Genomic DNA, 24085 nt, shown 5'->3' with positions numbered 1-24085 from the left:
TACAACTACATGGCATAAAATCTATAACAAATAAAAAAGTGTTTTTGATGACATTGCTTTTTACTTGACTTCACTTTATTTACATAAATAAGTCCTTCCCCTTTGTGACTACTTCTGTTAGTGAAAAAGTTTTTTTTTAATGGAACAATTTTGCACAGAAAAAGCATACTTTCAAAACAAAGACAGGCTTATTGGGCAAGCAGCGGTTGTACTTGTAGGCGAGGTCGCACAGCTGTGGATCGTGACACGAGGAGGGCGGGGCGCAGAAGAGGGACGTGTCTAAAAGATCCTCCTCAGAGTCTTACCTGAAAAAACTACAGGAATACTTTACGCCATAGTGAAGGCATGTCGAGGACGCGAGCACAGGATGTTTCTTTTAATTAGCTAGGCACTTTTTTTCGAGATACACCATGTATACGACTGAACGCAGGCGCATGAGCCTGCACGAGACCAAGAGAAGGGATCCAGTGCGAGTTTCAGCTGGAAGTTTATGGCAGGATCCTTTGGCTCTCGAAATAGGCGGCGGGAGTAAAGGAATAATATCCCCGCGGAGTCGGACCAGGGCTTTATCCGTGGTGTATATCGCCGTTGAGGACGGGTCTTTGCCTCAAACTGAGGAGAATCTTTCACAGACATGTCTTACAGAAGCATGCGCAGAGGCGCACGCTGTGCTGAAGAGCATTTCTTTTGAGCGCATTGCGTTGGGCACATCTGAAATCCTAGACACTTTTTACAACGCAGGCAAGTTGTGGCACGTATATATCTGGGATTTTCAGGAATATTTAAAAAAATATATATGCATGAATAAGCGGTTGTTTTTAACTCTGTGTTTTAGATGTTGTTGTGGTGGAGATGAATAACTCTATCTGCCAGCCGTCTCTATTTTATCACCTGGGTGTCAGAGAGAGTTTCAGTATGACCAATAATGTCATCCTGTACTGTAACAAACAAGAGGACAGTCTTCAACTTGTGAAGGTGAGAAACTACACAAAAAGATACACCTTTAGATTTGTAAAGTGCAAGGTTGTTTTCGAAAGTCAGTATGGAGTACACTTTTTATTCCACTGAATATTTCTGTATTTTTTTGAAAGTCAGTTTCTGTATAGAAACCTTAAAAAACCTTAAAGCTTCAGCTACAGAAAAGCTATTGAACGTTCAGACCGTTATTGTCTAATGAAAAAGATTTAGTTCAATGAATACACATTGACTTCTTGACAACAGGTAAGAATGGGATCTGCTATTAAACAGCATAAATAGTCAAATCTAAAAAGTACAACTGTTATGAAATGATGCATAAAACAGCATAAATGGTAACATAAATATCAAAACATTATTTTGGCTGTAATAATAAATTGTATAAAATTACAATTCATGTGATTGCTTATGCTTGACCAAAATATGCGTTTTTTGAAGATACCCTTTTTATGAAATAATAAAAAAGAATCTTAGTCAATACTTTTGTCTTGCTATTGTAAGTTTCCCACAGGACAGGGAAGGTTTATTGCGCGATCTGTCTTTTCAGTGTGGCAAAGTAGTTTAATTCCAATTAAACGTTTATCTGACTACATTTTATTATGACCTCGAATTTAGGTTAGAATCCCAACTGATTACTGACAATTTATATGATAATTTATCTAGACATTTGATTATTCAAATTAACTCTTTACTATTATTGTACTTGTTAATAACAGGGTCCTCGCACCAGCTGTTATGCGGGCCCACGATCACAAACTCGCCAGTCTGATCAATAACCAGAGGTTATGGCTAAAGCAATTTAACAATGCTGCCCATGCTTGCTATTGTTAAAAGGTACCCATGAAGCCCCATACAATCGCCTATATAACAACTTAGTTAAAGCTCTGACAATAATCAGGGGTTATGACCAGTACTATGAGGTAATGTCGCTCCTTGATAGTAATTTATCTGGCCCCATATAGTTCATAATATATCTATATAACAACTTAAAGCAGGGGCAATGACCAGAGGTTATGAGCAGTACACCTTTGTCTAGCCCCATATAGTGAATGCGATTGCATTACAACTTAGTTAAAGTCAAGCAGTTAGTCAGAAACCTAGTATCTCGCCAGATGTGCCCCATGCTCCATACAATCCGAGATCTAGTATGTACTTAACCCTGGTTGTAGATTTGCGGTAACACGGATACATTGCAATCTACTGAAGTCAATCATTTCAGAGTAAGTCAGAATAAAGCCAAAAGTAACAATTTATTAGTCAGGTAAATGTATCATGCCAATTACATAATCAATTCAAAGATGATCAATACAAAACATCAAATACTCATAAGAAGAGTAAAAAAATGCATACCTGACATTAGAAAAATACACATTTCTAAGTGTCCTGGACACTCAGCAATGTGGGCTGATCTGATAACAGAATTGCCTTGAGCCTCCTGCAACATGTCTTTAAACACTCAGACCAAGACAGAAACTTCTTTCAAATGGAAACTACTAGACTGAGTAATTTACACCTTTAGGGGACAGAAAGACATTTGCATGAAAGACCCTGTGAAGGTGGACACACCCATTACAGAGAGCAAAATATCTCTAAAATCTTAAAACATTTATTACCTTCTGGTTTACTTCTGTGGGAATGAGACCTTTTGTACCAGTCACACTGAGACATGTCAAATGTTACCAAACATGTATAGGATTGTATGATAACTGTTCACATTAAACCATATAGATTTTGGGTGAATTTCAGGTCATCTCTGCATGTAGAGAAAAGAGATGGGGGAAGAGGGGGCGAAGGAAAGGAATGTAGATTAAGGCAATGCTGAGGTGTGATCGACTAATTTTGATGGCTAATTTTGCAAGAAAGAGTTCAAATGTTAATTTCCTTTGTTTTCTCAAAGAGTAGCCCTCTCTTGGTTCAGACAGTCCACTTTCCAGTTAATATATAAATTTAAAAAAAAGAAAGAAATATATATATATATATATATATATATATATATATATACACACACAAAACCTTAAAACAAGATACATTTATTGAGAACTTTGTGAGAAACAAAAATACATATATTGTTACAAAGAAAAAACACAATATATTAAGATTTGTTTTCAGAGAATATGTATTTTTTTATGTTTTCAGAGAATAAACTTATTGCATTTTTTAATAATAACAGAAAACAAACACACATAATTTTGTAGAATTATTCTATAATTCTATATTCTGTAATATTCTATAAGAAAAAAAAACTTTTTCTGAAAGTTTGACCTTTGAATTAAATCTTTATTAAATAGTCTGAATGTACTCTGAATGTATGTTGTTTTTTATTGTGCACACTTGTTTACCAATGGATATTACAAAATATAATTATATTGATATTCTAGATACTATTTGGATTGTAGATTTCACTAAAATTAATTTAATTTAGGTTTTTAGGTGTTTGAAACTAACTTACATAAACCACTGCTATATAAAACAAGCATTTGTATAACTGGATTTATAGGAACTGACTGAATGTGCTTGTGACAATATCCTCTGTCCTAAATAATGATGTGTTTGTTTGGTCTTCTGTATTCTTCATTCTAGGAACAATGTGGGAGCTACACTTTTATCCCCTACATGGTGTCACCACAGGGTAAAGTATTTGCCTGTGATGCAACACTGATGAGGGGGATCAAAGATTTCCTTCATTCCAGCTTTAAATTTGAATCCCTGCTGACCCCCTTGGTGGATCGACTGGTCAAGCTGCTGGAAAGTGTTCACATTCATTCTAGGTAGGAATGTAATTTTTTGCATTTTCCTTTCCTGGAAGTCATTTGCTAAATGTTATTTTTTTTATATTGTCTGAATAAAAGCTTAACACACTCTTGCCTCATAGCGAATATCTCCACGAGGCAATCCGCAGGGAGATCCGTCTGGCTCGAGAGCACTTCACTGGACAGGCTCTAAGTCAGGAGTTGGGCCGGATCCAGAAGCGTCTGGATTCGGTGGAGCTTCTGAGTCCAGACATTGTTATGAGCCTCCTGCTGTCTTATAGAGACATCCCGGTGAGTTACTAGAGTTACATGTGTACAACGACAAGCTTTCGGTGACAAACACGGCCAATGTGAATGATACTCATGCATAGAAATGTATAGTCATCATATTTTATGAACAAATAGTCACTTTTATCATACTTTTTTTTCTTTTTTCTAAAATGTGTATTTCTTTAATCTTTGCGTGTCAGCAGCACATTGTGTGAATGTTTTGATTGTTGCTGTGATACACAACTGAATCTGTTTAATTATTAATGTGGTATAGAAATGAGATCTCTCCAGCTTTGATGTAATAAATCATATATATAGTAAACGGTAAATTACGGCTTCCTGTTCTTTAAGATTTTCATGCTATGCTTTTAATTTTATTACATGAAAAAAAAAACATAAATATAATTTTTGTTTACCCAGAGCAATAAGCAAATATATTTGACAATGGTTGTGAAATATAAGAGGTGCCAGCAAACGTGTGAATAATTTATTGAAATTGAACTCTCTTTCTCCATGTGATTCAAGGACTACGAATCCATAATAAATCTGGTGGAGACTTTGAATAATTTGCCCATGTGCATGGTGATAGCACATCAGAACATTAAGTTTCAGTATATTTTTGCATTGAACAGGTGAGCTTTGTTTTTTGAAAATAATATAATGCACAAAAATATAAGGTTATTGGACTAAACATTAATTTTATTCCCTACAAAACATTGTGAAATGTATTTAAAGGAGGAATCACCCTGGTGATCGTGACAAGGCTTTAAAGCTCATTTTACCCATTGTGGAATCGGCGGGCACCGTGGCCTCAGATGTGTACTGCCTGTGCGGGCGTATCTACAAGGACATGTTCCTGAGTTCAGGCTTCAAAGACACATACAGTAGAGATCGAGCATGTTACTGGTGAGTCCCAGTCTTTATCCTCTCGATTGACAGAGCAACACAAGTCTGATGACTGTTAAATCTATTTTGCACATTTATAAATATCCACTTCACTATAAGGTGCTGTGGTAGGTCAACATCTGATCTTAAATAATACAAATTAGTTTCTTTAAGTCCACTGGTCTGCATACCCTTCCTATAAATTGTTCAGTATTACTGTTTTGCTTTACAGTAAAAATATGTAAACAACTTTAAAGGGTTAATTCACCCAAAAATGAAAATTCTGTCATTACTCACCCTCATGTCGTTCCAAACCTGTAAGACCTTTGTTCATCTTTGGAACACAAATTAAGATATTTTTGATGAAATCAGAGCTTTCTGACCTCCCTATATAAAGTGACGTCATAACCAAATTCAAGGCCCAGAAAGGTAATAAAGACATCGTTAAAATAGTCCATGTGACTACAGTGGTTGAACCTTAATGTTATGAAGCGACGAGAATACATTTTGTGTGCAAAAACAAAACAAAAATTCAATAATGTCTTCTCTAAATTTGTCTGGATTAAATCATGTTTAGATATTCAGACAATTATGGATAAAACAGTGATCAAGTTAGCTATGTTCAGGTATTTGTGTTAATTCTAATTTCAGTAATGATATCTTGTGTTTTGGCCTTTATGTTTGTTCTGCAGGTATGGCAAGGCCTTTGAGATTGAACCCTCTTTGCACTCCGGAATCAATAACGTTGTGCTCCTGATGGCTGCTGGCCATGAATTCGACACCTCTATTGAACTGCGGAAAATCGGTGTGTTTGTGTGTCCTTTATTTAGCTTCCCTGCTCTGGTTGTGTGCACTTTAAATAGTGAGATGGATCATAGTTTGGTCTACATATCATGTAATGCTTTGTTGGCTATTGGATGGTATTTTCTGTATAGCAGGCTAGTATATAGAAATTGATATTTAGTGGCCTACTTTTATGATACAAATGCTTCGGGCATTGAACATGAATGCATGATAACACAAAGTATGTGTATAGAGAATGTGAGAAAATAAGGTGGTTAAACAGGCGTTGCCTTATTTTTACACTTTAGACTTGCAGTCCTGTCTCATGCATTTCATATAGCCCAGACTGAGTTTTTTTAATTTGTGCCTGTTGTGCAGGTGTCACGCTGAGTAGCCTGCTGGGCAGGAAGGGCTCTCTTGAGAAGATGCAGGACTACTGGGATGTTGGTTTTTATTTAGGGGCTGGAATCTTGGCCAATGAGCACAAGAAAGTCATAGAAGCTTCCGAGAGACTCTACAGACTCAAAGCACCAATGTGGTGAGCAAAGAAAATGATGAATTATCAATTTTTGTTTGACTTGATAAGGTAGTATGAAGTTAAAACTAAACTAAAATTGTTATGTTCAGAACTGTAATAAACCCCTTCAAATAAGTTAAATGACCTAATTTGCAGATTAAATAATCAATAAACTGCATGATAAAAGCCCCCCAATAAATGCAATAGGGTTTAGATTATTATGACATTGATAAATGCATTAAGGCACACTGACTGTAATGGCAAAACCATGAATGTCGTACATCAAGTTTGATTTGGAGAGGGTAATTTTTTTTCTAAAGAAAAAATTATATAATTAACATTGACAGCCCTAAAAAGACATTTGATTTACTGCAAGGTGATTTCTCTTCCAAAACAGGTATGTTGCATCCATTATGGAGACATATATGCTATACAAGCAGTTTGCCAAACCCAAAGACGTGAATCATCCTAAACAGGAAGCTGTGGACTTTTGGATGGAGTTGATGGTGCAGGCATGTAAGCCTACAGTTTCCACAGCACGCTGCCCGGTAAGACCACTTCTTTTCTCCGTCCTCAACAGTACAACCTTAAAGGCCCCGATATATTCACTGTGAAATAGTTTGACATAAAAAGGAGTTGGAAGTACGTGACCAGCAGTATACTGTTTGCGAACATTCTGATGCCGCCCAGATTAATGTGTAAATATGTGCTGCACGCTTTGCATTCAAACTAAAAACTAAACATAACAATGGTGAGAAAACAGCAGTTAAGAAAGTATCTGATCATAGCAATGTGGATATGAAGACTTCAGATGCAAAAATCTCTAAGTCTGTCAGACATTTTTTTATCAGGTTCCTATGTTTAGGTACAGTAATTTCACTTTAATGGCAATGAAAAGTTTATTAGTCAGTTATTGACATGCCTTAGTTTCAAAAACGTCACTGACAGAGTAAAATTAAAAACATAAAAAAAATGCTCATTCAAAAGAAAAATGTCAGATGGACTTTAGAAGTTTTTGCATCTGAAGTCTGCATGTTTGCACTAGCAGTGAAATTCTGCCCTCTAATCAAGCCACATCACTTTATTTATATAGCACTTTATACACTAGATTACTTTAAAGCAGCAGCTTTACAGTACTAAATATGAAAAAACAGTGTCAGTTTCTCTTTTAATTAGAATTACAACATTATTTTCCACTATAAAGCGGCCCTCCAGTGTGTTTGTGTTTTTACTTGCGGAAGTCTGACTTTGATGGATTGAACAAACAAAATGAAACCTAGAAGATTTCCACATCAAAGAAGGCGGAGCCACAGAGCATACCTACCTATTACTTAATTGCCATGGAGTAATGGTAGTTTGAAGATGTTTACCAGCTGGAGCGAACTTGTTGGAAAAAGTTTGCTTTGGCTAACTGTTTCAAAGTCCAGAAATGAACTTAGTTTTGGCCTAATTTTGTTCAAAATTTCATCCTTTGACTTAGTTTAAAGTATATTGGGGCCTTTACCCCACTGCCCAGAAGCAAGCTTGTTTTACTTAAAGGAAATGCCTAAAAGGTAGAGAACATTAACAGACCTGAAATGTCTTTCTTAGGTTCTTATTCTGGAGCCCAGTAAAGTGTTCCAACCCGGTATAATAAGCGTAAGTGAGGAAGATGACAGCCGTACGTTGCAGCTGAGACACGTCACTCCACTCGAGGTAAACACCCTTGACTCTTGGTGCTTTTCACACATGGCATTCAGGACTAATTGTGCAGGGTGTAGTTTCATCGCATTGTGTTGTCACGTAGTTGAGTTTCCATCTTATTAAATAATTTATGTGAAAGATAGGCATCATTTAACACGGAGGATGTTGTGAATGACCCACTGCTTTATGCTGTAAAATTCAACCTTTTTCACATGTGGGAGTGTAATGTGCTTAATTTTGCTTTCCCAGAAAGGTCTCCATGAGTGGACTTTCCCAGCATCTGCTATTCGTGGAGTAAGGTACTGTGTGCTTATGAGAATATTGTCATTCCCACTTTTTTTCTGTTTTCCATTTCCAAGCTTGCAGCAGTTTATGGTCCCACTAGGGCTGCTTTGTTTTGGCCACAGGCCAGCAATTTTTCTCTGAATAGGATTTTTTGAGAAACTTCCTTTTTGAGAAACGCCTGGTTGACGCCAGTTATCCTCTTTCCAGATTTTCTAAGCTACCGGTCAATGTCTCTTTCTGTTCTTTTTCTTACTGTTTTTGTTCCTATTTCCAGCCCTTAGAGCAGCAGACATCTTGTTTAGAGCTCAGGTTGCAAAACAAATGATGGTGGATTTTATATATGGATCAACCCATATATAAAAAATAATTTTAGTTATGGATACAGTCTCCTAGTGGGATTTGTATTCCTGTTAGAATTAGTATTTCCACACAGATTCTAACAGGAATGTGTTGTATTTTTCATTAAAATGTTTATAAGTTGCAAAGAGCTGTTCAGTCATTACTTCATTTTTTTTTTTCAGCCATCATTGATTGCTTGTTGAATTTTCCTGCGGATTTTTATTCCTTTTAAAATATTAAAATATTTTTAATTTGTAAAATAAGTGGCTGACATTAATTGAAGAGACTTTCACATTTCATTTTACAACACAAATGATACTTAACCTAAAACCTTTAATTTTTAAACCGTTGTGTGTTACAAGACTACAGTAGTTGTCAGATTCAAGTTGTTGTAACAACATGTAAATTTCAAAATGAACATTTATGTAATAGAACAAAATAACTGTGCACCACAAACTTTAGTTTTAAAAACAGCCATTCTAAAAACCTAAGAACTATAAATTCCCAAGGGAGCTCATGAAGTACAAACTGAACTGCTCTGTTTGGATCAATTTCAAATAGTGTAAAAGAGCTTGACCCATTATCTTTGATATTTTATTTTTCTGGCATGTTGGATTGGATTGAGAATGCTCATGTTCATTTAGATTGAGAATCCCCTGTCATTCCACTCGTACAGCATCTCCAAGTTCGACGAACGGAGCTGCTTCCTGTATGTCCTGTACAATTCAGATGACTTCCAGTTGTACTTTCCCAGTGATCTTCATTGTAAAGGGTGAGCTCCGCCAAACGACACATTGCTCAAACACGCTGCCAATTACAACATGAGGGAAGAGCTCCAGTGTCATGAGTGTTTTCGGCAGAGAATGAACTCCTAAAAAATTAGGCTATGTGAATTACTTTCAAGAATAATTTTATATTTTAATACTGTTAATTTCATTGGTGCTCCAGGCACCATTCACTATTACATGCCATATTTAATTACCCTCCTGTTGTATCAGGTTCAGGAAGTCACATTTGACCAAAGATTTTTGAGATGTGATTTTTAACAAGGATTAGAAACCACAACAGTCTTACAAAGTTATTCTCATTCTTCCAATGAAAAAAACTCAAGCGATTACGTAATGGCAGATGATCAAGTGTAAGTGCATGTTTGAACATCATAAAGAAGTCATAAGGCAGTGTGTCACAATGAAAGAGATTTTTTTTTCCATTGAACACATTCTCAACCCCTATAATTTGTGTGTTGTTTTTCAGGTTCTGTGATTTGGTGAACTCTCTATTGCATCAAACAGAAAGTCCCGTGGAAGATTCCAGTCTAGTCAGGGGAGGGGAAGGAGTTTTAGAGGTGAGAGAAATCACCACGAATGTCATGTAACCTCTCATTGTTTGTTCAGGAACTAGTAATCCTGTTCAGCATGAGTGAAAATGTGCACGTGGTTGATTAAGCAGCTATTTCTACATTATTTCGACATTCATTGATGCAGACTAATATTGTCAGGCAGAACTGGTTTATATTTTTTGTGTAGAATAGACTTGAGATGTTTTGATGAACAAATTAGTTTATTAATTTCTTTTAGTTTGGACTTGGACAGTCAGGATCTTGGGTAGTCAGGAAGTCTTGACTTTGAATGAAAAGTATAATCATCATGAAAGAGTTGAGTTGACATTCATTGCCAAACAGTTTGTTGTGTATTGCCAATAGTCTTCATTGCGTACCATTCCAAATGCAGCTTCCCGTTGCATACTGTGAATATGGTACCACTATAAGATGGGCAGTACCATAATGCAACTGTGTTGTCAGCCTGTTTGCTTCCTCTTTAACTATCTTTAGTATGGACGAGACTCCACATTTAAACGTATTTCCTGCTGTCATGTGTCCTTGCTGCCAGTTTAGTGCTTGTTGAATGTAGCAGTTAGGTGTAAAATGGAATGCTGCTTCTTACAAAACTCAGTTTTGCTTTTTTTAAAGAAGCACTAGGCATACAGTGTTCTTTTAAATGTCAAAACTTCACAGAATAGCTCATATCAAAAAGATTCAAAAGATTAATTTTGTCATTACTGTTCAAAAGTTTGGGGCTGGTATGATTTTTTTTTTTTTTTTTTTTTTATGTTTTTACGTTTTTGAAAGAATTCTCAACAAGGCTGCATTTGTTTAATCACAGTAAAAACCGCAATATTGTGAAATATTATTACAATTTAAAATGTTTTCTATTTTAATATACTTTAACAATATATTTTATATTAACAATATATATATTTTAACTGAATTTTCAGCATCATTACTTCAGTGTCACATGATCCTTCAGAATATGCTAACATGCTAATATGTCGATTAGGTGCTCAAGGAACATTTCTTATTATCAATATTGAAAACAGTTGTGCTGCTTAATATTTTTTTGAGGAAACTGATACATTTTTTTAAAAGATTCTGATGAATAGAAAGTTCAAAAGTTCAGCATTTTTTCAAAATTGAAATCTTTTATAATATTAAAAATGCATCCTTGCCAAATAAAACTATTAATTTCTTGTACTAACCCCAAACTTTTAAAGAGCAATCTATATTAGTGATAAATCTATATATTTTTTAGGCAGATTAGTTGACCGATTTTGAGTATTTGAATAAGAACTGAGTAATATTGCCACAGCAATATTGGCATGTAAATATACATGTATACATCACTGGTCTTTACCCATTGGGTGAAATTGGTCCATAGGATGGTACTATTTCTCTTTCAGTACATTTATGAGACCAATGAGAATGGAGACAAGGTGGTGCTGGGGAAAGGAACCTATGGAGTGGTGTACGCTGGACGGGACCTCAGCAATCATGTGCGCATCGCAATCAAAGAGATCCCAGAGAAGGACAGCACGTATGAACATGTTTTTTCCATTGCGTTGATATTTTTGGGTAAAATACATACTTTAAAATATGCATCAAGTTTGAACTTTATGTATGTTAACAATATAACTTTCATAACACCTAAAACATGCCTACTTTTGGCATATAAAATTACTATATGATATATATAATAATATATAATAATGAAATGTGTGTGTGTGTGTGTATAATATTTTATATATATATATATATATATATATATATATATATATATAATTTATTATGTTCAATATTGAATAGATTCAAATAAAAGGTTGTTTATAGTTTTAGGCCACTTCTGTATTCTAAATCTGTATTTGGCACATTGTTGATCTGCTTTAGCAAAAACTCTGCACTTGTTTGTTGACCTCTGACCATGTTCAGAGGTCCCCATGGCCCAGTGATGTTTGTCCTCGGGACTAATGCTTGTTTAAACTGTCCTCACATGGACAGTTTGCAGATGTAGGCCTTTCCATGTGTCCAAGATTTGTGCTTAGATGTTTTACCAAATATGCCTACAAAACTCTTATGATTGTGGTCAGAGCTGCATAGCTTGAATCATCATAATATTTACTTTTTGTCTTCCATTTTGGTCTCTTTCTTGTCTTTCTCGTTCTGGCTCTTAGCTACTCTCAGCCGCTCCATGAGGAGATTGCCTTACACAAGAGGCTGAAGCACAGGAATATTGTTCAGTATTTGGGATCAGTCAGTAAGGATGGCTTCATCAAGATCTTCATGGAGGAGGTTCCTGGAGGTGTGGCATGCTTTGCTCATTGTTCTCTGACGTTATCTTTTAAGTTTTCCTCTTTGTTGACATGCAGGAATGTTGATTCCTTTGAAGTCTGTTGAGAAATCCTTGGTTTTGAGGATGGGTGTGTAGTGTGTTATGTTGGTGTGTGGGAAGATCTATAGCTGGGTGCTTAACAGAAATGTGCTTTACTGAACAGCACAGACCAGTTCAGAAAATTCGGTGATGTAACGCTTATATATGTGTTTTGTTCTACCCCTCTTTTATGATGAGCATTTTGAATGAATATATAATATATTTATAATTATTATACATATATAATATTATTTGTGTCCAGAAATGTCAATGTCAATATATGACAAGCTTTTTTGCCAACTCAAAGTCTGTGGTGCAACAAGCAGGAAGACATTTTTTATAATGTGACAAAAAAAGTTCATAAAACAAGAAATTATGTTACTGTAGACCCTTGTGGTCCTTGTGATCAATATATTCCTTAAAAATGACAACAACAAAAAACATTGACCTTTTATTCTGATGATAAACCCCCTAAAAATTATCTTATAAATAAAAATTCATATTTGTTAAAAAATACTTTTTACCTTGATGAATGCTGTAAGATGTGCACACTCACATGGACTCAAAGGAAATGTTTTTTTTCTTTTTATGTTGATTTTTACGGCATTATCAAAAATACAGTAAAAAATAATAATATTGTGAAATGTTATTACTATTTAAAATAACATTTCTATTTTAATATATTTTAAAATGTAATTTATTCCTGTGATGACAGCTGAATTTTCATCATCATTACTCCAGTCTTCAGTGTCACATGATCCTTTAGAAATCATTCTAATATGCTGATTTGGTGCTCAAGAAACATTTGATGTTATTAGCGATGTTGAAAATGGTTTGCCTGCTTAATTTTTTGTGGAAACTGATACATTTTATTGTGGAAACAGCATTTATTTATTTATTTACTGGCCCTTTTTGATCAATTTAATGCATCTTTCAAATAAAAAAAACGTACTGACCCCCAAACTTTAGAACGGTAGTATATGTTATACCACTTGAAATGTTTAAACAAAAAATAGAGCATTATGAAATCAATATAAATGCAAAGATTACAGTGTATGCATTTTCAAAATCTTTTTTTGTCAAAAGATTCTTTTAATAATTTATTTTATTGTCTGTCTATTCTTGTCATTCTGTGGTCAATTTGATTGACCTTTCATATGTGTTATCTTAAACTGTATGATTGCACAGTTCCTGAACTCTAACGATCATGTATTCACTTGTTTTTTCTTCCATTACAGGAAGTTTGTCCTCTCTCTTACGATCAAAGTGGGGACCTCTTAAAGATAATGAAGTGACCATTGTTTTCTACACCAAGCAGATTCTGGAAGGGCTGAAGTATCTCCATGATAATCAGATTGTCCATAGAGACATTAAGGTATGAATACATCACAGTGCTGCCATTGCTTTAAAGTTCATCAACCTGAATATTTTGGCTGCATTTTTTACATCATGTGTCATACTTTACATTACATTCTCACATTTATCTCACTAGGGTGATAATGTTTTGATAAATACGTACAGCGGTGTGCTCAAGATATCAGATTTTGGCACCTCTAAGAGACTAGCAGGAATCAACCCATGTACAGAGACGTTCACAGGTGAGTATCCTAGTGCATACTTGTATGCTTCTCAGATTACATTATGTATTCTTGTGTGTTTGCTTTTCAAACTCCTCCTGATTTTTTCGGCAACAGGCACTCTGCAGTACATGGCTCCAGAGATCATCGACCAAGGTCCTCGTGGGTACGGCAAACCGGCTGATATCTGGGCTCTGGGTTGTACCATCATAGAAATGGCCACAGGGAAGCCACCTTTTCATGAGCTGGGAAATCCTCAGGCGGCCATGTTTAAGGTGTTGTAGGTTTTTGAAACAGGAGTGTTATTTTAAACTGATGTTATATAACCATGTTAAATCAACTGTGAAGTTTATTTACATTCCATTTTCACATTCTCAATTGACTTCATGGTCCATTGCATATTTTTTACATTCACTGTAAGGCCAAAAAATATCATGTATGCACGAAGAACAGAAGACGGTTTATGCTAAGGTGTAAAACTGGCGATGTTATTATGGTCTGAAGAGTGTTTCAGGCCTAAATTTCTTCTACAAAACAGTTTACTGAGTAGTTGTCCCCTCTGCAGGTGGGCATGTTTAAGATTCACCCCCCAGTGCCAGAGTGCATGTCGGAGCAAGCTAAAGGCTTCATCATGTGCTGCTTTGAACCTAACCCAGACAAGAGAGCCACAGCTTCAGAGCTCCTGAAAAACAGCTTTCTGAAGGGCAGTCCCAGGAAGAGGGCAAAGCCTCAGTCCGACAACTCTTTGAAAGAACCAGCCGGTGAGCTTGTAGAATCACATCCATGAATCCTTGTGATCTTTAACACTTTAAAACAAAGAGCTTTAATTGGGTGATAATATGTGGGTACTTTTGTCCCAGTGGCCTTTTTGAAAATAAATACTCACTTTTTTTATTTGCCCAATAATGTCCAGCAATGTTTATACATGCCTCACACGAGTAATTTTTGTTTATTGTTTGTTTGTTTGCTTGTTTGTTGTTATAATTATTCATTTTATCATTAAATTATCTATCTATACATATACAGACACACACACATACACACAAATGTATATATATATATTATAAAATAATATTAAAATAAAAAATTATAAAAATTATATAATATATTTACATATTTATTCTTTTATTTTATTATTAAATTATTTTTATGTATTTGTAATATACTTTATTTACTCATTTATTTTATAAATTATTTTATTATTTTATTACATTATTTTTATTTATTTTTATTACTTTTTTTTTTATTTCCTACCAAAGTGTCATTTATACCATTGATCACTGATATGAAAAAACATTTGAAAAATTAAAGCATGATAAAAGTTTCCTAGACATAAATTTTATTATATTTATAAAATAAAAAGGTTGAAATCTTTTAGTTTTAATTCAAATTAACACCTGGGACATAAAAGTGCCCAAAGTTGAAGAAACACCCACTTATGAATATTACTTATACATTAAAGTAATTTGATTGCAAGTTAATTATTGGTTATAGAAGTTTATTTGGTCATTATATTGTAGGAGACTTTCACAGGAGCATGTCTGTACCCATCGCATTGCATGTGGAGAACACAGATGCTGAACACAATGAATTATCCTGCTCTTTTGATCTGAGAAGGACCACTCCTGTCTTCAAAGGAAATGACATAGCTGAAAGTCCTCCCAGCTCCAGTGGCTTTTTGACGTGAGTCCATTCATCAGATCACAGATTCTGAGAATTATATTTTGAAATCATGTCTTCCAGCACCTGAAATCACTTATTTGCCTTCATGCAAATTTGCTGTCGGTAGAGTGCCAGATGAGCCTCAAGGAGACATGACCACAAGTCCAGCTGGTTCTGGAGAGAATCTAGGTCTGTTCATGCTGAGAAAGGACAGCGAACGGAGGGACACGCTACATAGGATCCTTACCGAGTACATCAGCCATGTAGTTCAAAACATTCAGGAGACACTGCCACAGGTACATTCACACACTACTGTGTCACCTGAGATGCTTGGTGGAATGCTGTATCACCACCAGTGCCCTTTCTTGAATGCCTGAATGATTATGAATTGAGATGTGAACACTTGCTGTTCTTTTCTCATCTCGCAGACGGAAGAGCCGTGCATTACCTCAGATCACATCAGCAAACTGATTTGCTGCCTCCGAGAGAACATCCGCTCTCCAGACAAAAGGCACCTGAGTAACAGCCTCCTGACTTTGCGCTCCAGTCTGCTGAACTCCTCTGTGCCTCTCAGCAGCCTGCAGGCGGTGCTCTTTAGCTTACAGGATGCTGTATGTTCTTTGCTTTTAATTTGCTTTCAGCTAAACCAGAATCAAGCTAAAGCTAATGTTTAATTATTGGCATTGGCAAATATTATTATTTCTATTGCTCATACTCAGGGATAGGTGTTTGTAAAAACAACAACAAAAACAACTGGTTTCAGACCTAGAATAATGCAAAGAAAACAAGTTTATATTATTTTTTTAAACAACATGATACTATTGTTTTAACTTGTCTTGTCTTGCTCTCTACCAGTCGGGTGACTTTATGCTACTCCTGGCGCAAAAATTCAAGCAGCTCGGCTTTATTTGATGGCTTGTGACCTTCCATTCTTCCTCTTGATCACATTCCAGAGGTTTTCAGTGGAGTTCAGGTCTGGAGATTGAAAGGTTCTTGATCTGGTTGTTCTCCTTCCACACTTTGATTGTCCTGACTGTGTGACATGGAGCATGGGAAAAACCAATGTTTTTGAAGAACATTGTCAAAGCAGAAGGAAGCACATGTTCTTCTAGGATAACCTTGTACGTGGCTTGAGTCATGCGTCCTTTACGAAGATGGATCTACTTGATTCTGATCTGATCGTCTGGCACCCACTCTGAAATCTGGTGAAGGGTTGGTTCTGATTTGGGTTTTTTTCAGTAAGGCTGGAATTGGGGAGATCTGTCTTTGTGAAGGCTTTGATGCATGATTCAAGCCATGTACAAGATTATCCTGGAAGAGAAAATGCTTTCTTCTGCTCTGACAATGTTTCCCAAATTGAAGGATTGTTTTTTTTAGGATAATGCTCCATGCCACACAGCCAGGCCATTAAAGTTGTGGCTGGAGGACCACCAGATCAAGACCCTGTCATGACCAGCCTAATCTTCAGAGCTGAACCCCACTGAAGACCTCTGGAATGTAATCAGAAGGAAGATGGAAGGTTACAAGCCATTAAACAAAGCCGAGCTGTTTGAATTTTTGTGATAGGAGTGGCATAAAGTCACCCAACAACAATGTGACCAACTGGTAGAGAACAAGACAAGATGCATGAAAGCTGTGGAAATCAGCAAATATATTTAACTGGAAATCTATTTAAAAATAAATAAAAATAAAAGTGTTTAATCTTTAAAAGTTTACTAATAAGCATGACAAAAACACAACAAAATTACAAAAACTTTAACTAAAATTAAAACAGAAAATAAAAAAAGAAAACTAATTACAAAAATTAACCATTCAAAAGCTTATGGTCAGAAATTAACACTTTTATTCAGCAAGAATGCATTAAATTGATAAAAAATAACAGTCAAGACATTTGTTATATATATATATATATATATATAATATAACTCTTCTTACCCTGAATATGAGTCATAGATTTTTCATAATTTTCTTCATAATATGTGACTTTTATGTTTGTAGGTCAAGAAGGTTCTGAAGAAACAGCAGATCAAACCTCATTGGGTGTTTGCTTTGGACAACTTGCTGAGGCAGGCTGTACAAGACACTATCACGGTTCTGCTGCCAGGTACATAAAAGACACCTTTTCAAATACAACAGTGGCCCCAAATGCTTCTATTGCATCACTAAATCATCTGTTACTGGCATACCTTCATTGCAAAATCCCTTTTCAGAGCTCAAGCTTCAGCTACAGTCATCGTTTGAAAATGAGGAGAGTTCACCAGAAACTGAGCAACACACAGAGGCTGATCCTGAAACAACTGTCACTCCCCTCGCAAAGGACAAAGAGGAATCGGTTATCACTCAGAATTCTGAAGAGGGTCAGGCCAAATGCAATGATCTCCACAGTGACCTCATCTCCAGTCACTCTTCACTCGCAAAGAAGCTATCAGAACTTCGCCTCGAGTCTATGAGGTATCCAAAACCTTACCTTAGTTAACTAAAACCATAAAAAAATAATTTCGTTATTTGAAATAAAATAAACAAGGATGCATTAAATTGATCAAAACTAACAGTCAAGACATTTATTACAAAAGATTTCTATTTCAAATGAATGCCATATATATATATTATATATATATATATATATATATATATATATATATATATATATATATATATATATATATATATATATATAATATAATATAATATAATATAATATAATATAATATAATATTATATATATATATATATATATATATATATATATATATATATATAATATAATATAATATAATATAATATAATATAATATAATATAATATAATATAATATAATATAATATAATATATATATATATATATATATATATATATATATATATATATATATATATATATATATATATATATATATATATATATATAGCTATGGAAAAAATTAAGAGACCACTCCTAGTTCAGAAATCAATGTTAAGTGGTCTCTTAATTTTTTCCATAGCTATATATATATATATATATATAATATAATATAATATAATATAATATGCTAAATAAAATAAAATGATGCAATCACAATTACAGGCCAGCATACAGCAAAGTACAGCAATTATCAGAGCTGTGATGGTGGTGATGTCACAACAAAGTGACCTTTATTTATTTATTTATTTATTATTTTTTTTTTTTTTCAAATTAGCCACAAGAGGGCAGTGAATGCAAACAGTAATGCAATGAACCACACTGATTTGTTGCTGTTGGGAATTGTTCACGCTGTGTTCCAGGTTGCTGATTCAGCTGAATGAAAAGGAGAACGAATTCCAGGAGCTTCTCAAGAACTCCATTCATACCAAACAAAGACATATCAATGCCCTGGAGGTCAGATCTGCGCCTGCAGGAACAGGTTGCTCACATTTTTTTCTCCTATTCTGAAGTGAACACAGTATTTACCACTGAACAATTGTTTTTGAACTGCTTCCTCCATATGAGAGAAAGTTCTTGCCGGAGGCAGTCAAAAGGTGTGGCCATAGAGCAATATGTCACATTCATTCACATCTACTCAACATGCCACTACTTGTCTTTATTTTTGGGAGGATTTTTTCTTACTCACCCTAGAACACACCCTGTAATCATTTAAAACTGTTACCCAATTTCAACCAAAGCAAGGTTTATGCCTTAACCTCGGGGCTTGCGTTTTCACTACGTGTACTTCTATAGAAATAATCCCTGTTCTGGAAGTGTTTTCGAAACTTCCAGACTTTTGTAATAACCAGCTTCGCAGTAATATTTACTCAGTGTAATGTAATGTAACATCTCTTTACATGCATTTAAGTATCAGTTTATGTATTAAATATGTGTTATGTTTATTCTTTCCAGCAGATAATAAACCTTCATCCCATAATGCTCACAATTCTGCTATGGTGCGCTGGTTAAGAGGTGTTCCAGTGGATGAGAAAACCATAGAAATAGTGAGTGGAAATATGGAAAAATATATTACTTTTGACCACAAGCTTTGATTGCTAATTCATATTTATCAATTTCGAATAGTGAAATTTAGCTTAAAAACTTAAATATGTTAAAGTTAATAGTGATTGCTTATTCTTTGATTTCTTTAAGCTTGTTTTTCATGAGTTCACCTTGGACAGTCTCCTCCATCTCGCCTGCAGAGATGATCTGCAGTACTGTGGCATCAAGTAAGTACTTTAGACATAAGTATTATTACAATTTAAAATAACTGTTTAAAAGGGTCATGAAAAGGGTCGTAAAAAAGGCAGTGCGGATGAATCACATTTGTGTCGAAGACTCAGAATCTAATAAATTGTTTTGCGTCACATAAGTTTTCTTTTTGATCCATTAATGCATCTGTCACTTATTGTATCGCCTGTCATAGGAAATCAACACGTGCTGTCACGAATAATAAAGCAAGGCGTCTTCTCATAGGATGTGAACACACATTCTCATGAATAATTATGAGACGCCGATGAGTCAATTCTATAATACTACTATACTAATCTATCCTACTATAATAATCCTCTATAATACAAGAAAACATCACATCCTGTGACATTGACACAAAGACTAATTTAAACCCAGAAGTTGAAAATAATGCAAAAAGGTTTAAAATTCACAAGTTTTCTCGAACAGTCAAAATTACCGGATGATAACATTGACCTCTATGATGTTCAACACACTTAAAGGGTTAGTTCACCCAAAAATGAAAATTCTGTCATTTATTACTTACCCTCATGTCGTTTCACACCTGTAAAACCTTCGTTAATCTTCGGAATACAAATTAAGATATTTTAGTTGAAATCCGATGGCTCTGTGAGTCCTCCATAGGGAGCAATGTCACTTCCTCTGTCAAGATCCATAAAGGTACTAAAAACATATTTAAATCAGTTCATGTGAGTACAGTGGCTCAATATTAATATTATAAAGCAACAAGAATATTTTTGGTGTGGCAAAAAAACAAAATAACAACTTATTTATTGATGGCCGATTTCAAAACAATGCTTCAGAAAGCATCGGAGCACAGTGATTCTGTGTGTCCAATCTGCAGTTTGGAGCGCCATAGTCACGTGATTTCAGCAGTTTGGCGGTTTGACCCGCGATCCGATTCATGATTCGATACACTGCTTCAGGAAGATTCGAGCATAAATGAATCAGTGTTTTGAAATCGACCATCACTAAATAAGTCGTTATTTTGTTTTTTTGCCGCACCAAAAATATTCTCGTCGCTTTATAATATTAATATTGAACCACTGTACTCACATGAACTGATTTAAATATGTTTTTAGTACCTTTATGGATCTTGAGAGAGGAAATGTCCATTGCTCCCTATGCAGGCCTCACTGAGCCATCGGATTTCAAAAAAAATATCTTAATTTGTGTTCCAAAGATTAACGAAGGTCTTACGGGTATGAAACGACATGAGGGTAAGTAATAAATGACATAATTTTCATTTTTGGGTGAACTAACCATTTAATTTAGTTTAGGGTTTCATGAACCTTTAATATACAGTATGTTTTAAAATGTGATGGAAAAGCTGAATTTTCAGCATCATTACTCCAGTCTTAAAGTGTCACACGATCCTTCAGAAATCATTCTAATATGTCTAATAAAATCAATATGACCTTGCTGAATTATAATGTTCAAATTATAAATAAAATTAATTAAAAAAAAAAAAAAAAAGATTGATCCAAACTTTTGAACAGTAGTGTGTAATTTGAAGTAAATCTGTGTTTATCTATTTGTTTCTCAGAGGCGGGATGCTGTGTCGCTTGTGGGCTGCCATCTCCAAGCAGAGGAAGTCTCATCTCAGTACAGTCAAAGAGGACAGTGATGATACCATTTTCTAACAGACATGAGTGACTCTCTCTTGTCCAGTTTTTAGATACTATGAGCTCAGTGAGTTTGCAGTGTATAGGGTCTGTGCCTTTTTTGCACTATTATTTAACGTCTGTGCCTGACACTAAGATGAAAGTAAATCATTTTATGGAAAATACACTACTGTTCAAAAGTTTGGGGTCTTAAGATCTTTTAATGTTCTGGTGCTCATCCAGGCTGCATTTTTATGACAAAAAAATAGTCAAAACAGAAATATTGTGAAATATGATTTAAAATATTTTTCTAATTTAATATATTTTAAATTGTAATTTATTCCTGTGATGTCAAAGCTGTATTTTCAGCATCATTACTCCAGTCTTCAGTGTCACATGATCCTTCAGAAATCATTATAATATGCTGATCTGCTGCTCAAGAAACATTTTTTTATTACTATCAATGGGGAAAACAGTTGTGCTGCTTATTTTTGTTGTGCCCCCCAGTTGTGCACCCCCCCCCTCCCCCCCAGGTTTTTGATGAATAGAAACTTAAAAAGAACAGCATTTATTTTAAATATAGAAATCTTTTGTAACATAAATGTATTTACTGTCACGTCATCATTTATGTGTGCTTGTTGAATAAAAGGATTCATTTCTTTAACAAACAAAAAAAATCCCAAAAAAACTTGATAACCCCAAACTTTTGAATGGTAATATACAATCTCAGAATAGTTTGAGAGCATTCAGTTTCTTATGAAGACAATCAATTTGTGCATTTTAAAATCTCTATAATGTATGAAATATTTATGCTAACATCATCTGACAATCATATGTGAATGTGCAGGGCATTGAGTTGTGTATTTACTGTATATATATGAATATGGGTACAAAAATGCTTTGTATTTATGAATTGTGCATTCTATACTAAATACTATATATTAGCTACACTTACAAAAGAAAACAATACTGACAGCAAAACAAGAAAAAAAAAAAAGAAACTACATTTAGAAACTAAAATTAAAACTAAAAAACTACAATTTAGTAATTTAACTTAGAAGTAAAGCTTTTTATTCGTAATGCACAAGCGAAAGGAATCTGTAACTGATCCAGATTTCTTTCTTGTTCAACAAATAAACTTTTAAAAGTACAACAATTCCAAGTAATCCTTCAATTAATATGAGATGATAAAAGCTATGTGAAAAGAAATTAATGTTTAAAAGTATAGCATGTCACATTGCAAGACATTCGCTTTCCAAATGTATTTTTCATGTCACCTATAGTATTTTTTTAATGTTAAAGCAATGATCTTGTCATAGAAGAAAATACAGTATGCAAACCCAAGCGCACAGTAAAAGACTGACACTTGCTAAACATCTGAGTCAGCGTATTAGCAATTCACTTTGTTCCTGGTGCATTTTTAATGAAGACTTTTTTTTTTTTTTTCAGAAAATCTCGCCTCTTTAAAAACACAAGAAGTTTGCTTGCATCCACATAATGCATCTAGATGAATGTGTAAAGTCAGTTTCACTTCTCAAGATATGTTGTATTAATTGTACACGTAAAATTATAGGTACAGTAAAGGCTGCTGCAGAGGTGGAGTGTTTGAATACTTTTTGAACATCTAAATATGTCATTTTATGAGAGTACAGTCCGAAACATCCTCGTACACAAGCAGCAGCAACATCATTTCTCAGTGAGAAATTTCACTGTCATTATTCACATTCCTCAGAGATGTGCCTCAAGCCTTCCTGGCAATACAAAGTGTGAGTGTCTAGCGTATGTGTTTGGAAGGTGGGCGGTTTTGGAAGAAGTGATGCCATGCACTGAAGCTGATCTAACAATTCCAGCCGTGCTTCCTTATGTTTCTGTTGATGTTGCCTTGGTAACAGCCATTACATCATCCTCTGACCCCTGCCTCCAGGTTGAGGATCACATTAGTGTTCACCACAGGGAAAATATCTATTTTTTCCTGAATCTTATGTGACTGTGATCCACTTTTTTTGTTATGTTCAAGCAAGAACATGAAGGGTTTAATCACACACTTCATCATAGAGGATATGAGCTAATCATTGGGCTCAGCGTCAGTAGTTATTCAGCAGCTTGTAGCTTTAGTGAGCCATACCTTGCATTGTTTTCAGCAAAAGGCTGGAATACACAACACAACTTAAGTATGAACAGATTTTAAAACTCAAGGCATCATATACTTGTCGACTTTGTAAATGGTTCCAGATTAAAACTGATGAGAAAAAGGACAACATTCTCACCAAAATATGCAATAAATAATTTTTATTGCATATTTTTGCCTGCTGGATGTGTGCACTTTTTGTCTAATTCTTCCAGATTACAACTGGCCACTAAATGACACAGTACCACATCTTAGTTCTGAACACAACAAACTCATTGCTAGGAGACGCATGCAAATGAAAATGATTATTTGATATCCTCTGAGTGGATGAAATCATAGGGTAATTTTGTTACACGACAGTGATTTTCTAAAAACATTTAGAAAATTTTCTAATTTCCTTTGCTTTTTTCGCAGAAAGACGTCAAGGTTGTCAAAACAAATCCCTGTTCGCAAGGATCCGTAAAAACGACTAAAAACACTGTGTTACGCATGCCAGGCCAGTAGTTGGCGATGTCACTTTTTTGTAAAGAAACATTATGTGCCTATAAACTTGATAAAATAATATGTTTCAGTTTTCTAAGATGTCTCAGTTTTCACAAATCTGCGTTTTTGTTGTTTACGTGGAGATAACGCGTTAGTAAAAAATTTGAAACCCGATTTCAAAAACTTGTAATTTCAGGCCGCCAAAACACTGTTGTCATGTAAATGTTGTGTAAAAAGGCCAAAACTTATAAAA

General features: G+C 34.8%; 1 protein-coding gene across 2 annotated transcripts; it reads left to right on the top strand.

Moving 5' to 3' along the window:
- The first annotated feature begins 163 nt into the window (after positions 1-163).
- Positions 164-22377, top strand: si:ch211-1i11.3 (mitogen-activated protein kinase kinase kinase 5). Of its 2 annotated transcripts, none has more exons than XM_067405435.1 (28): positions 164-741; positions 836-975; positions 3556-3743; positions 3848-4016; positions 4521-4627; positions 4731-4901; positions 5573-5685; positions 6042-6201; positions 6578-6728; positions 7771-7875; positions 8113-8162; positions 9164-9259; positions 9742-9832; positions 11224-11357; positions 11992-12119; positions 13427-13563; positions 13681-13786; positions 13883-14040; positions 14331-14526; positions 15286-15448; positions 15555-15723; positions 15856-16038; positions 17426-17531; positions 17638-17878; positions 18687-18805; positions 19282-19370; positions 19519-19595; positions 21164-22377. In XM_067405435.1, the coding sequence occupies exons 1-28, from the start codon at positions 411-413 to the stop codon at positions 21258-21260; spliced, it is 3975 nt and encodes a 1324-aa protein (XP_067261536.1). In that variant the 5' UTR covers positions 164-410; the 3' UTR covers positions 21261-22377. The 2 variants fall into 2 exon arrangements, with proteins under 2 accessions (XP_067261536.1, XP_067261535.1); XM_067405434.1 differs by having other exon boundaries at positions 19279-19370.
- The last annotated feature ends 1708 nt before the right edge of the window (positions 22378-24085 follow it).

This window comes from Chanodichthys erythropterus, chromosome 2, assembly GCF_024489055.1.
Source record: "Chanodichthys erythropterus isolate Z2021 chromosome 2, ASM2448905v1, whole genome shotgun sequence".
Lineage (NCBI taxonomy): Eukaryota > Metazoa > Chordata > Actinopteri > Cypriniformes > Xenocyprididae > Chanodichthys > Chanodichthys erythropterus.
This window is presented reverse-complemented; position numbering and strand designations above follow the sequence as displayed.